Here is a 13,169-nt window from a genome sequence, read left to right as displayed (position 1 = left end):
GTGAGCACACCCCGTTCCTGGATTAGCGAGACTGCAGAGCGGGTACTGCGTGAGGCCACTGACTGGAGTTGGAGGGTTGGTGGCCACCCCAGCCAGTCCCTCTGCACTGCGTTCCTCCAAAGCACTTGTTCCACGCAGCCCCTTCCACACACCCCCTCCCCTCCCCACCCTCCACCCTCGGCCAGGGCCCGCTGACCACATTAGCCCTTTGGAGCCCAGGGGTAGGTGGGGCCCTTGGATGTCTTCTATAGGTTGGGGCACATGAAGACCGACAGGGTCAGAGAATCTTCCAGCTGCCTTTCAAGGGAGACCTGCCCCTGGAGCATGCCTCTGAGAGGTGGACCATGCCCAGTGCTCCCCACCGTTGGCCACGGTCCCTTCACCTCAGTCATCACCTATTCCTTGCCGAATCTGCTGCTTCGAGTCAGCACCCTTCTCTGACTTAAAATAAAGCTATGAACATGGAAAATCTGTAGGTCTTCCATCAAATCTGTTTTATTTATCCTAATACACATTTAAGTCAATCCGTACCTTCTCAAACTGAAAGAAGGAAATGTTCACCCAGATACCACCTGAAACAACTTTGTTTGCTGGCAGACGACAGACACAGGTCGAGTGGGGAAAAGCTTGAATTTGAGGCCGTGCACCAGCTCTGCCATGCCCAGGTGGCTGACTCGGGCAGGTCACTTCAGCTCCGTGAGACGGATGGTTGAGGCGTCCAGGTACAGACCCTCGCAGCCCAGATGGGCTCACACAGGCAGCTGCTGGGATGGTTCTCTCGTTAGCCTGCCCTCACTTATTTCTGTCCCTGGTTTTATTCACAACTTGGTTTTATGGGTAAAAGCCAGCACCAGAGACATATACAGATTTTTCCAAAGTCACAAGCCAGGTTAGTGGCCCAGCCAGGAATGGCTGGAGCAAAAGCTCCCTTCCCCTCTGTTGACCACCCAGCATTGGGCTTCGACCCCAGAGCCCGGGCCTCCCAGCTGGCTGGCCCCTTTGCTCCTGGAGCCTATATAGAAACTTCTCTCCCGCTGCCTGTCTGCATGCCAGCCACGTGTGCTCAATACAGCTGTGCAGAAGAATCTGGAAGGCCAGGAAAGGGCAGGTTCCACATGTCCAGGTACAAGATCTGGGTGTGCTGAAGCCACGGTTCTTGGGGAGAGTCATTTGTAGCTAATTATCACAAACGTCTGAAAGCTTGCGAGTGACTTAAAAAAAAAACAAAACAACACTGCTTAGGGCAGATCCACAGTTACCACTCTCAGTTGCTTCCCAGCTAGCTTTCCTGAGCAGGATAGAGAGGGATGGAGGTATGCGGATCAAGAGGGAAGCTATCCTTACTCTGCAGACGAGGCGATGGGAACCAGGCCCTCTGTGACAAGTGCTAATATAATAATCATACTAGCCAGCATTCATGGAGCGTCTGCCATCTGCCAGTGCCGTCCTAAGTCCTTTAACACTTTGAGCAACCTCACATGATAGTGTTGTTCTCCCATTTTCCACGCAAGTGTAATGAGGCACAGAGACGTTCAGTCACTTGCACAGGGTCACACAGTGGCAGAGCTCTGGACACATGTTGAACAGTGGGGCTTAATTCCCTGCCAAATTTCTGTTGCTTTTGCCAAAATTCTTAGGGATGGCTGTGAAAGTGTCAACAGATGTCAAAGGCCCAAGGGTGGCCTGTCAGCTCCCACAGTCCTGTGGCCCAGAAACACTGACCCTTCCTCTTCGCGGGCTAGGAACGTGGGAGGGGCCCCGCTAACCCTTTCAGCGTGCCAGCTACATGGGTGGCCACTTGGGGTCCTTAGGGACTGTGCAGAAGAATCTGGAAGGCGGGACGGGTAGGTTCCACACTTCGCCACCACCTACGGGAGCTTTTGAGCCGTCTGCGTGCGAACGTGCCGTGCGGGTGGCGCCGTGTGAGAGGAGGGCCCCCGTGCCATGTGCCTGCAGCCCTGGCGCACGGCGCTGGAGGCGACTTGGGCTCGCTGCGCCCTCCCTGATGCGTGTCCCCTCGTTTCCCCACAGCCACCTCCCCGTGCAAGATCCTCAAGTGCAACTCTGAGTTCTGGAGCGCCACGGCAGGCAGCCAGTCCCAGGTGGCGGACGAGGCGCGCGAGTTCTGCGCCGCGCTGCGCACTTACGCCCTGTGCACGCGGCGCACGGCGCGCACCTGCCGCGGCGACCTGGCATACCACTCGGCGGTCCATGGCATCGAGGACCTCATGAGCCAGCACAACTGCTCCAAGGATGGCCCCACGTCGCAGCCGCGCCTGCGCACGCTCCCGCCGCCGGGGGACAGCCAGGAACGCTCCGACAGCCCTGAGATCTGCCACTACGAGAAGAGCTTCCACAAGCACGCGGCCACCCCCAACTACACGCACTGCGGCCTCTTTGGGGACCCGCACCTCAGGACTTTCACAGACCGCTTCCAGACCTGCAAGGTGCAGGGCGCCTGGCCGCTCATCGACAATAATTACCTAAACGTGCAAGTCACCAACACACCTGTGCTGCCCGGCTCGGCCGCCACCGCCACCAGCAAGGTGAGGATGCGGCTGAGGCGGGGGCGGCGGGTCACACCCCCCAGAACCTGCTGTTAGGAGAGCCCAGACCCGCCCCGATGGGACCCAGGTGCCTCCTGCACCCCCCTCTCTGCCCACCTGCCACGTTGTTATTTTCAGTAAATGGGCAGATTATTGAGAAAAGAATGTTTTAGAGATTCTTTGTCGTGCGGTCAACCACCTAGGAACCACCTCTGCATGTTGCCTAGAGTGTGTTATTTCTCCAACTTCTGGACACTGCCCACTAGAGGTTTGCAAAGGCAGCATTCTAGAATCAGAAACCAGCACACGTGGAGCCTTTTATTTAACTTGTGTAAAGTGGAACAGGCATCACCTAGCATACACAAAAGGGAGTTTGTGAATGCATTGTACGTGCCTAGGGGAAATTTTTTGTGAAAGTTAGTGTTTGTGTGTGCACGTGGGTGTGTATGCATGCACACGTGTGCATGCACTGGGTCCAGAAGTAAAGTGGATTTCCTGCTGGGGTTATAGTCCAAGAAGTTTAGAAACATTTCCCAGAGAGTTCCGTTTCAATCTTGCAGAATATTATTTTCTTGCCCCCAAACTATGTCTTGGTAAAACTCCAGTGATAAAGCCCGGCAAAGAGGAGCCTCTCTACAGAGATGGCCCCTTTGCTGCCCCCAGGGAGCTTACAGTGTAATGGGAGCATAACCCCCCCTGGGCGAGTGGACCTGGCACCCTCCTGGAGGTGCTGGTCCTACCCAGGGATTCTCATGTAGCTGCATATTTGCAAACTGAGCAGAAATGGGTCTGACCCCAAATCTCTGGGTGGGGTCAGACGTGCTTTTGTAAAGCCCCCAGTGATTCTGGTGCATGGAAGGCATTGGGGACGCTCGGTTGCAGGTCAGGGCTGTGGGGTGTGGTCCTGCCCTTTGTTTTAGTGCCACACCCACACGGAAGGGCTGCAGCCCCAAAGCAGAAACGGCCCTCCGTGAGTGGGAATGGGGGAAGATGGAACAAGCGAGCATGAGGAAGCGGCTCACTGAGCAGCCCAGGGACACCCATGCAGCCTCTTCCTCCGCCCTTGGGTGGGCCTTGCCTGGCTGGGGCAGCTCTGTTTGATGCAACGGGAACCTGAGGCTCCAAGAGGGAAAGTGGCCTCCCACCCAAAGTGCAGTCAGCCCAGAGTGTGGAGCTAGGAGTTGACCTGGGCCCATGACTCTGGAGTCTAAATATCCTCACTACCAGGAGAGGCGGTTTCCGTCTGGGGAGCCCCAGAGGCCACCACGAGCTGGTCGCCTTCTGACCCAAGGAGGCCTTAGCATCTGGGTGGCTAACTCAAGTCCTGCTCACAGGGCCAGAGTCAGAGGCAGCCACGATGTGGCCTGTGGCCCCAGCAATGGGACATTTCCATCCATCCCCGATTCTCCATCCCTAGCCACTTCCAGGAGGGTCTCCTGGGACCTCATGTCCAGACTCAGCCAGAGAGCTGGCCTCAGAGCCAGACTCTTGAGAGTCCACGAGGTGGGGACACCTCTGTGTTCCTCAGGGCCCGGCCCTCCAGAGCCCCTGGAGTTTCCGGGTTGGCAGCGGGTGTGTTTTCCTAGGAAGAGCACGTTGCGAGGCAGCGAGTCAGGCAGTGCCAGGCTGTCCCACAAGGGCGTTTCTGTTCCTTCCCGTCCCTCCACACCCCAGAGGAGGACAGTGAGGTGACCTGGCAGCCAGGAAAATTCCTGCCACTTCCCTCTGCTCTGGTGGCCCTTGCATGCCTGCAGGGGGCCTCTTTCTGGGCCCAAGGTAGGAAACAAGCAGGTCTGCGCCCTGAGGGTGCCCTTACAGGCCATGAAGCCTAGTGGGCAGCAGAATTGTGGCCAGGGCTCTCTCTGCCCTGTCCCCCCTCCCAGCTCTCCACAGAAGGAGGGGGGCCCGCATCAAGGACCCAGCTGCCTTGCCTTCCCTGCGGCCCCTCCACCTACCCGCCTCCCTCCCTAGAGCCAAGATAAATGAACACCGGGAGCCTGAGGCTGCAGCTTCTAAATCCGGCAGCAGGCTCCCTGTTCCATCTTGGCAGGGCGCATGGGGAGGTCTGGGGTGTGAGAAGGACGTGGACCTCGGGAGGCCTGCCACTCCTGCCCCAGGGTGGTATAAGCACCAAATGTGATAACAGAGCCGAGCACGGACCTGGGAGGAATTATGGTTAGCGACCAGCAAGGCTGGCCTGCTGTCCCCAGTGACTGGGGGTTGACAGGGTGGAGGGTGGGTCCTGCAGGCTGGGGCGATGTGCCTGGGCTTAGGACCCCTGGATGCCACCCTCGGCTCTCCGCCGACCCACGCTGGGACCCTGAGCCCAGCGGTGCTGTGCAAAAGCCAGATGGACTCATCATTCATTCATTCATTCATTCTTGTGTTCCATTCATTCAGCTGGCCCACATTTTTCAAATGCCCGCTTTGTTCCAGGCCCACTGCTGGACCTTGTGGCCAGCAGAACTGCCCAAGCGGGCGTGGGAGGACCTCCCTTCCTATCCTGGTGTGGGGTTTCCAGAAGGGCATGGGGCTCTGCAACAGAGCCTGACCAGCCCAGCCCAGCCCAGCCCCTTTCTGCTGTGACCTGGGGCCACCTTGAGAACTTAGCAGCCAGGAGGCTCTGCCTGGGGCCCAAGAGTGACAGGGTCAGGGTCAGTGTCTGTGGCCGGGCCGGTCTCAGGACCCAGGGCAGACTGGAGCCTTGTGGTACCGGGTGAGAAACATCGGTGGCTGGGTGCCAGTGCCCTTGGCCTGCCCCTGCCTCTTTTCTCGGGCCTCCTTTATGCAGGCAGGTTTGCTCGCTCATTCCTTCAGCAAACCTTTCCCAGACCCCTCTCTCGCGCAGCCTCTGTGGTCGGGCGTTCCCTCCCTCCCCACAGCTCTCAGGCTAGGAATGGAGAACAAAGACCTGCAAAGGGGTGCTCAGGATGGGTGCTCGGACAGCAGGATGTTGCAGGCTTTGGGGGCCCGGCTCTGCCCAGAGTGCTGGGGAAGGCCGCCTGGAGTCCTCCCACTGAGCTTGCCCTCGAAGGACAGGAGCGGGCTGCAGCAGAGCCGGGCAGAACGTGGGAGAGGGGCCTGGAGCCTCGAGGGAGGCAAGAGAGACCAAGAGGCTTTTATCTCCAAGGTGATGAGGGTCTGGGGCTTTTATGACCACCCCTCCCCCACAAGAGCCCTCTGCCAGACTCTTCTGCCCCCTTGAACCCACACCCCCTCCTCTGCTCAGCCGTGATGCCTCACCCAGGGGCTGTCACTCAGTTCCCGTGATACTGGTGTCACCCAGCCCGGGCCGTCCCTCTGTTCTTGTGGATGATCAAGATCCAGTGTTTTCCAGTCCGGGCTGACATTTTAGCCAGCTTCTCGCCCCCATGGGACTGCCTTTTGTGCCCAGCTCCCTGCTCTGTTCCTCTTTCCAGCTGGGCTGGCAGCACCCCATTTTACAGGTGAGGAAACTGAGGCTGAGGGAGGAGAGGCACTCCAGCTCCTGCCTTCCCCTTGCCTCCCCCCTCGCTGGCTCCCGGAGCACTTACCATTCTGTCACACTGCACCATTCACCCACTTGGTCTGTGACTCCCTCGGAGCATGAGCTCCGTGAAGACAGGGGTCTTGGGCTGTGCTGCTCCCCGTGTGGACACAGCCCCTAGTCCCAGGCCTGGCACACCGTTGGGGCTCCATAAATAGTTGTTGCTGTAGCCAGGCCTCTGCCCTGTGCCCGCCTCGGTGGAGAGGGGCCCCAGGCCCCTCTGGGAAGGGGGGCAGCCAAGGCAGGAGCGGCAGCCGCACCCGTGGCCGTGCTGGCAGCGAGCCGCCCGGCTTTCGACAGGCTCCCTTCATGCTGTTACTTGTGGTTGAGTCCTGGCATCGGTGCCAAGAAGAGTCGAGCTGCCTGTCAGCCTTCCAGGAGACTGTCTCCACAAGAGATGGCGGTTAGAGTGAAACCAGCCTTTCCTGTTCCAGGGAGACTGATGGCACTTGGAAAGCAGCTCCCCTCCCAGCGTCTGTGTGGCCCTGCACACCAGGCAGGGACACCAGAGTCCCTCATCCTGCGTCCCCTCCCCCAGTGGCAGGACCACCCACTGCCCAGACCACCCTGGCTGGCCCACTTCACGGCCCCCCGCAGGCAGCCTCCACATCAGGGTGGCAGCCTTTGGGAAGCAGCAGGAGCGTGACTGAAGTCACCATTTTCTCAGGTCAGAGAGGGTAGGGTAGTGGCAGTTTCGTGCCGTGCGGCAGTTTCGTGCGGCTTCCTTGGACATCCCACAGCAAACCAGAAGTGTGCCCCCTCCCATGAGCAGGCTGTGACCTTGGGGAGGGAGATGAGGAAACTGAGTCCTGTGCCCAACGAGCTGTGCACATCAGGACCTCCCAATGTAGCACCCAGTGGAATCCAGCCTCTGCCCTTTGGTTTCAAGGCACCAGCCCCTCCTGTGCCCAGTGAAGATGGCAGAATGTGCCTGCTGCCCCCAGGGCCAGTCATCCATCAGGCCCCACGGGGACAGCGCCAAAGGCCAGAGAATTCCAGTAGCCCATGGAAAGGCTTTCCTTTCTTTTAAAGTCAGAGGGGAGCATCAGCATAATCCAACGTAGACTGTGTTAGTCCTTATGGCAGTGCAGTCACAAAATACAGTTTTTCAATTTTTGATGGAGGGAGGGGCCCACGAAGGCCCAGTGCCTTGAGTCCCCTGCAGTCATCCTGTGGCCCGCCGCTCACCGAGTCCCTCTCATCCTCGCCCTTCTGAGAAGGATTGTCCAGGGAGCCTGGCCAGGGCCTTCACGGCATCCTCTCTGAAGGTCCCAGGCCCCTCGTTCTCTGCCCCCTGTGACCCCTGAGCTTTATACCATGCGTAAAGGGGGGCCCGCAGAGCAGCGATGACACAGCCAGGGACACCTCCAGCCAGGCTCGCACTACAGTGTTGCTTGCTCAGCCTAGAACTTTCTGCGGTCCCTAGGCCGCCCCCTCTCTAGTCCTCAGGTCTCTCCTCTCAGCAGCTGCTCCTGACCCCAGGCCAAGGCCGCTCCCTGCCGGCTTCCTCTCAGCCCCCATGCTCCCAGCCACCCAGAATTGCAGCCGGACACACTCCTGGGCCTGTGGCCCCCACCCAGCCTGCCCTTGCTGTCTTGGCCAGCCTCCCTCTGACCCTCCTGTCTGAACTGAGGTCCTTAGTGGCTCTCCCTGCCTCCCTTCCCTTCAGAGCTGCTGTTGGTTTCATCTTTGGTTCTAGCAGATTGGGGGCCTGTCCTTGTCATACACCCACTTGTTGTACACCCACTGTTAGGCCTTGGCGCTTCACAGCGCTGCCCTCCACCCCGAGAGCCGTCCCAGGCCATCATCACCCCTCCAACTGCCACGTCCCGCAGGGCGCCCAGGCAGAGAACTCAGCCATGGCCAGGCCATACGTGTCATCAGCAGCCCCCGCCCCTTGCTGGGGCCCCTCGGCCTACAGACCCTCTGAGGAGCTGTGGGAGCCCTCAGGGGCCCTGGGAGCTGGCTGGCCAGGCCCTTCCTCTCCTGCGGGGGGAGGAGGTTGGAGCTTGGTGTCAGGGGTGAGGGGACAAGGCCTGGGAATGGTGGCGGGGGGCAGTGCAGGGGGTCCTCAAAGGCCTGGGCATCACCTTGCTGCCATCGCCCTGCCTCCCTCCCTGGCTTCAGGCTGGGAGTTCAGGTTCTAGCTGCCCTTGGTCCAGGGCGGGCAGTGGCCTGAAAGGCATCCAGAGCTACCAGTGGCAGAACAGCTGGCACCTGGGAGCAGGAACAGGGGCTGTTTCTCTTCCAATTTCACTCACGTCTTCACCCCGTATGATCTTCCTAGTTAGGATTCTGGAGGAGAGGAGAGAGCAGCCAGACTCCTCACCCAGGATGACAGGGAGAAACCCATTCACTCGGCGGGCTGTTTGTTTCTCGTCCTTCTCCCAGGCCTCCCACCCTGTGGGCTTGTGGCTGACAAAGCTTAGGGGCTAGAAACCAACAGACTCAGCCCAGCTCTGCCTCATGCTGGCTGTATGACCTTGGGCAAGTCACTTTACCTCTCTGAGCCCAAATTCCTCATCTGGAAATCCACGATAATGTCACCCTCCCCTGCAGTGACATACGGGACTGCAAATAATAAACGCAGTGTCCCCCCACACCAGATGCAGCAAATGTGCCTGTGTCTGTGGCTCTCAGGAGGACAGTTACTAATGTGGCTGCTCAGCCCAGCCCCTCGCCCCCGACTTCAGGCTCCAGCAGAAATGAGCCTCTCTGCTCCGCCCGGCTAGGGCTGCATGTTCAGCCCGGAGCCCCCATCTCCCTTTCACTGATCAGCACCTTCCTCCTCTCTCTCTTCCTCCTGCTCATCTCCAAGGCTGGGCGACCCCTCAGGGCAGCCCTGCGGCTGTGGCCTCCGCCTGTGTGGATTTCACCTGCTCGTTCTTTCTTTGAGCATCAGTCTCTTCTGTTCCGCCTGCTGTTCTGTGCAGCCAGTGGCTTGTGGTCCTTTTTCAGGAATTCTGCTGCAGGTCCACTGGTGGCAGAGAGATGACATTAGATGGTTGTGGACTGTAGTAGTTTCCTGTTGCTGCTGAAACAAATACCACAAACTGAGTGCGTCAGACAAACAGAAACTTATTCTCTTATAGTTCTGGAGACAAGAAATCTGAAATGAGTCTTATAGGTCGTAACATTCAGGTGTCAGGAGGGCCGGTCCTTCTGGAGGTTCTGGGCGAGAATCTGTTCCTCCCCTCCTCCAACCTCTGGTGGTTGCCAGCATCCTTCAGCTTGTGGCCACATCCCTCCAGCCTCTGTTTCCATGGCCTTCTCCTCTTCTGTGATCAGATCTCCTTCTGTCTCCATCTTGTGAGGACACTTGTGATTATATTTAGGGCCCACTCCAATAATCCAGGGTAATTTCTCCATCGCAGTATCCTTAACTTAATCACACTTGCAGAGTCCTTCTTGCCATGTAAGGTAACATTCACGGGTTCCAAGGAGTAGGGCCTGATATCTTGGGGCCATTATTCAGCCTGCTACAGTGGGTAAGGACCTCTCATTTTTAATGAGCTATGCTTTTCTTTTTATGGTTCATATATGTGGTTCTATATATAGTAAATGAGCTGGTTTTCTAGTTAGGGTCGTGATCTACAGTTCCGCGAAGTCGGTTTATTGTTAAGTAAAAAAGCAAATTGTTTTAAAGAAAAACATTAATAGTTTTTCTTTAATAGTAATAGTGCAGATGGAACTGAACGGTGATCAAAATGGGGAAGGGGTGGTCTGGGGCATCCTGGGGGCTCCCCCATCCCCTGCTCTCAGTCCAGAGCATCCTAAGATGGGGCTGGCCTTCTCCCCCTGCAGCCGCCAGCACTGCCTAACCCCCTCTCTCTGCCGCCTTCCCCACACGCAGCTCACCATCATCTTCAAGAACTTCCAGGAGTGTGTGGACCAGAAGGTGTACCAGGCCGAGATGGACGAGCTCCCAGCCGCCTTTGCTGATGGCTCCAAGAACGGCGGGGACAAGCACGGGGCCAATAGCCTGAAGATCACGGAGAAGGTGTCGGGCCAGCACGTGGAGATCCAGGCCAAGTACATCGGCACCACCATCGTGGTGCGCCAGGTGGGCCGCTACCTGACTTTCGCAGTGCGCATGCCCGAGGAGGTGGTCAACGCCGTGGAGGACCGGGACAGCCAGGGCCTCTACCTCTGCCTGCGGGGCTGCCCCCTCAACCAGCAGATCGACTTCCAGGCCTTCCGCGCCAACGCCGAGGGCCCCGGCACCCGCAGGCAGGCGGCCGCCAGCCCGGCACCCGCGGCCCCGGACACCTTCCCGTACGAGACGGCCGCGGCCAAGTGCAAGGAAAAGCTGCCCGTGGAGGATCTCTACTACCAGGCCTGCGTCTTCGACCTGCTCACCACGGGGGACGTGAACTTCACGCTGGCGGCCTACTACGCCTTGGAGGACGTGAAGATGCTCCACTCTAACAAGGACCGACTGCATCTCTATGAGAGGACTCAGGAGCCGCCAGGCCGCGCGGCCGCTGCGGGGCTATCCCCGGCCCCCAGTCCCCTCCTGGGCAGCCTCCTGCTCCTCCCCATGCTCCCGGGGCTCCTGGAGGCCATGGCCGCCTAGGGCGCAGAGCGAGGCGCTGCCTGTCCCCAGCTGGCCGGCGGCCGCCCGATGGCCCGCGGGTCTCTGCAGGGGTCAGAGCCGGGGGCTGTGGGACAGCTACCTCAGAGCTGCCTCGGGCTGTCTGCTGGCAAGGGCTGGGGCCGTGGGGCGGCGCCCCGCCCTCTCGAGGGCCCGTGATGGTTGTGGTGACTGGTGCTGTGATGTTTGTGACAGTAGAGCTGTGGGAGGGGGCGCTGCGCCCCTCCGCCCGCCCTGCGGTGTGAATGTGCACACCAGAGCCCCTCAGGCCGACGCCCCGCCCCGCCGGAGACACTGGGAGAGGCCAGAGTCGCCTCCTCCCGCCCCTAATGCACTGAACCAGGCCCGGCGACTGCTGCACGCGCACTCGGGGGCCGCCTGCGCCCGCCGCACGCACACACTCTCACACGAGCACACTCGCACACACTAAGCCGGCGGGGCCGAGGCACCCGCGAGGCGGGCCCCCCAGGCAGAGCTCCTCTCCCCAGGGGTGATGCTTGGCATCTTTAGCAAATTCATATACCCCTTTGGCCACAAGGGGTTGTCCTCCGGGTGCCCTCCTGCCTGTGGCCTCCCCGTGAGCCGAGGGGAGACCCCCATGTGCGCCCTGGCTGCTGTAGGCACGGGCTCCGGCCCGGTCACCAGCCCCTGCGCCGGAGCCCCGCGGCTGGGGACCATACGTGTTGGCAGGTGCTCTTAGTTATGCCCCTCTTGGGCTCAGATGTCCTTTTCTGGCCCCTCCCCCTGGTGCCCATTCCCCACTGTGCGTAGGAAGTCAAGTCCTTGTTTCTAAATGTCTAAACAGAGAACTACCCCTCGATTTCTGTTCCTGCCTCTCCAGCAGATGACAAGAGCCCCCGGCCAGGGAGCTTGGGCCGCAGCGCGTGGGCAGGAGACCCAGTGGATAGGGCCAGCTGGCCTGCCCTGATCCTCTGTTCTCTCCTCCCCTGCCCTGCCTCCGCCCCCACCCCCCCACCCCCCCCCCCCAGCCGTGCTGCCTGCCGCGTCTGCCCAGGTCTGCATTCTGGGAAGAGGAGCAGATCTGGAAGGCCTCTCCGCCCTGAGCATCCCTTGCAGGGTCTCCTCCGTCCCGTCCCTTCCCTTGAGCCCCGTGGCCACACAGCCAGAAGACACTTGCTGCGGGGAGCCTGGGCCACACATCTGTCGGAGAAGCCCTGGACCGGTCCCGCCTCTGCTGCTGTTCCAGAGAACCCAGGGACCAACACGAGGCTGGGCTCCGCTCCCAAAGGTGCGGCGAGGCCCCAGGGGGCGATTGTCCCAGAAGCCCCACAGCCCCGCCCTGTCCCCACCCACCCGTTGGCACCCGCGGCAGCCCCTCTGCTGTTCCCCAGGGACCTCTCATACACTGGCCCAGGAGGCTGTGGACGTGTCCCCGCCTCCCCCTCCAAGAGGTCCCCTCTCTCTGCCAGACCCCGGTGGGTGGGCTGGTGGGGCAAGGCCCCTGCTGGTTTTTAGATGGTCCCTCTGTTGGAAGTAAAAAGTGAAGCACTTTATTTTGGTTGTGTTTGACCGCATTCTGCTTGGAAGTGGGGACCCCTCACTGTGTCCTTGTGTCTGCGACCTGTGTGGGGTGTCACTGCGTGTACATACTGTAAATTATTTATTAATGGCTAAATGCAAGTAAAGTTTGGGTTTTTTTTGTTTTGTTATTTTCTTTTGGACTGCGTGTTGGAGTTTGTTTTCTGCACAGACTTCGGTTCCTTTGAGGGTGGAGAGGTGGCTTCGCTGGTGGGTGTCCCCTTACAGCATGTGTATCTGGGGAGGCAGCTGGCATGTGTGCGAGTGTATGTATGAGCGTTGTGAATGTGTGCGGAAGACGTAGCAATTTAACAGCCTAAGCCCCCTGCTTCTCTAAAATTACTTTTTCTCCTTAAGGTGGGCTGCCTTTGGGGCGTGAGGGGTCCAGGGTCCTTGCTCTGGCAAAGCTGGAGCACAGCATGCACACAAATGGCCATTTTGCGGGGAAGGACATAAAACGCCCTCTGAAGGTTGGGTGGACCGGCTTGAGATCCAGGATCACTGTGTCTCAGCTGCCACCGTCAGTCTAGGAGCCTCAGACCTGGGACTGTCGCTGCCACCCTCCCCAAGGGTCCCCCTCCTCACACACCTGGGGAAAGAGTGATGGCAGCTTAGAGGGGGCTGCCATGCACATCAGAAGGCTTGCTTGGGGCTGGTTCGCTGCTGGCTGCCATCACATTTCATCCTTGAAAACTACCCAATGAGGAATAAATTCATACCCATTTTACAGATGAAGAAAAGGAGACTCAGCGATGAGCTGACTTGCCTAGGGTTCCTTCGCAAGAGCAGGGCCCAGGTGTACACCTGGGCCTGTTTTGCCCCCAACTTCCTGCTCTTAGCATTAAATACCATGAGACAGAATAGCAGTGCAGTTAAGCCAGGCCACATCCCAGCTTCTCCACTTTCCTAGCTGTGTGACCTTGGGCAAATCACTTAACCTCTCTGAGCCTCTGTTCCCTCCTCT

At 59.2% G+C, this 13,169-nt stretch overlaps 1 protein-coding gene across 2 annotated transcripts in view; it reads left to right on the top strand.

Annotated features, from left to right (window-relative positions):
- The window catches only part of RGMA (repulsive guidance molecule BMP co-receptor a), a 43,114-nt gene extending 30,773 nt beyond the window's left edge, over nt 1-12,341 (top strand). For both annotated transcript variants that reach the window (XM_070618860.1, XM_070618866.1), the window contains 2 exons: nt 2,032-2,546; nt 9,926-12,341. In XM_070618860.1, coding sequence (XP_070474961.1) covers nt 2,032-2,546; nt 9,926-10,648 — 1,238 coding nt within the window. In that variant the 3' untranslated portion in view covers nt 10,649-12,341. The remainder of the gene's footprint in view (nt 1-2,031; nt 2,547-9,925) is intronic.
- The last annotated feature ends 828 nt before the right edge of the window (nt 12,342-13,169 follow it).

The sequence above is a fragment of the Equus przewalskii genome, chromosome 1 (genome assembly GCF_037783145.1).
Source record: "Equus przewalskii isolate Varuska chromosome 1, EquPr2, whole genome shotgun sequence".
Lineage (NCBI taxonomy): Eukaryota > Metazoa > Chordata > Mammalia > Perissodactyla > Equidae > Equus > Equus przewalskii.
Note: the sequence above shows the minus strand (reverse complement) of the source record. Positions and strands in the feature narration are given on the sequence as shown.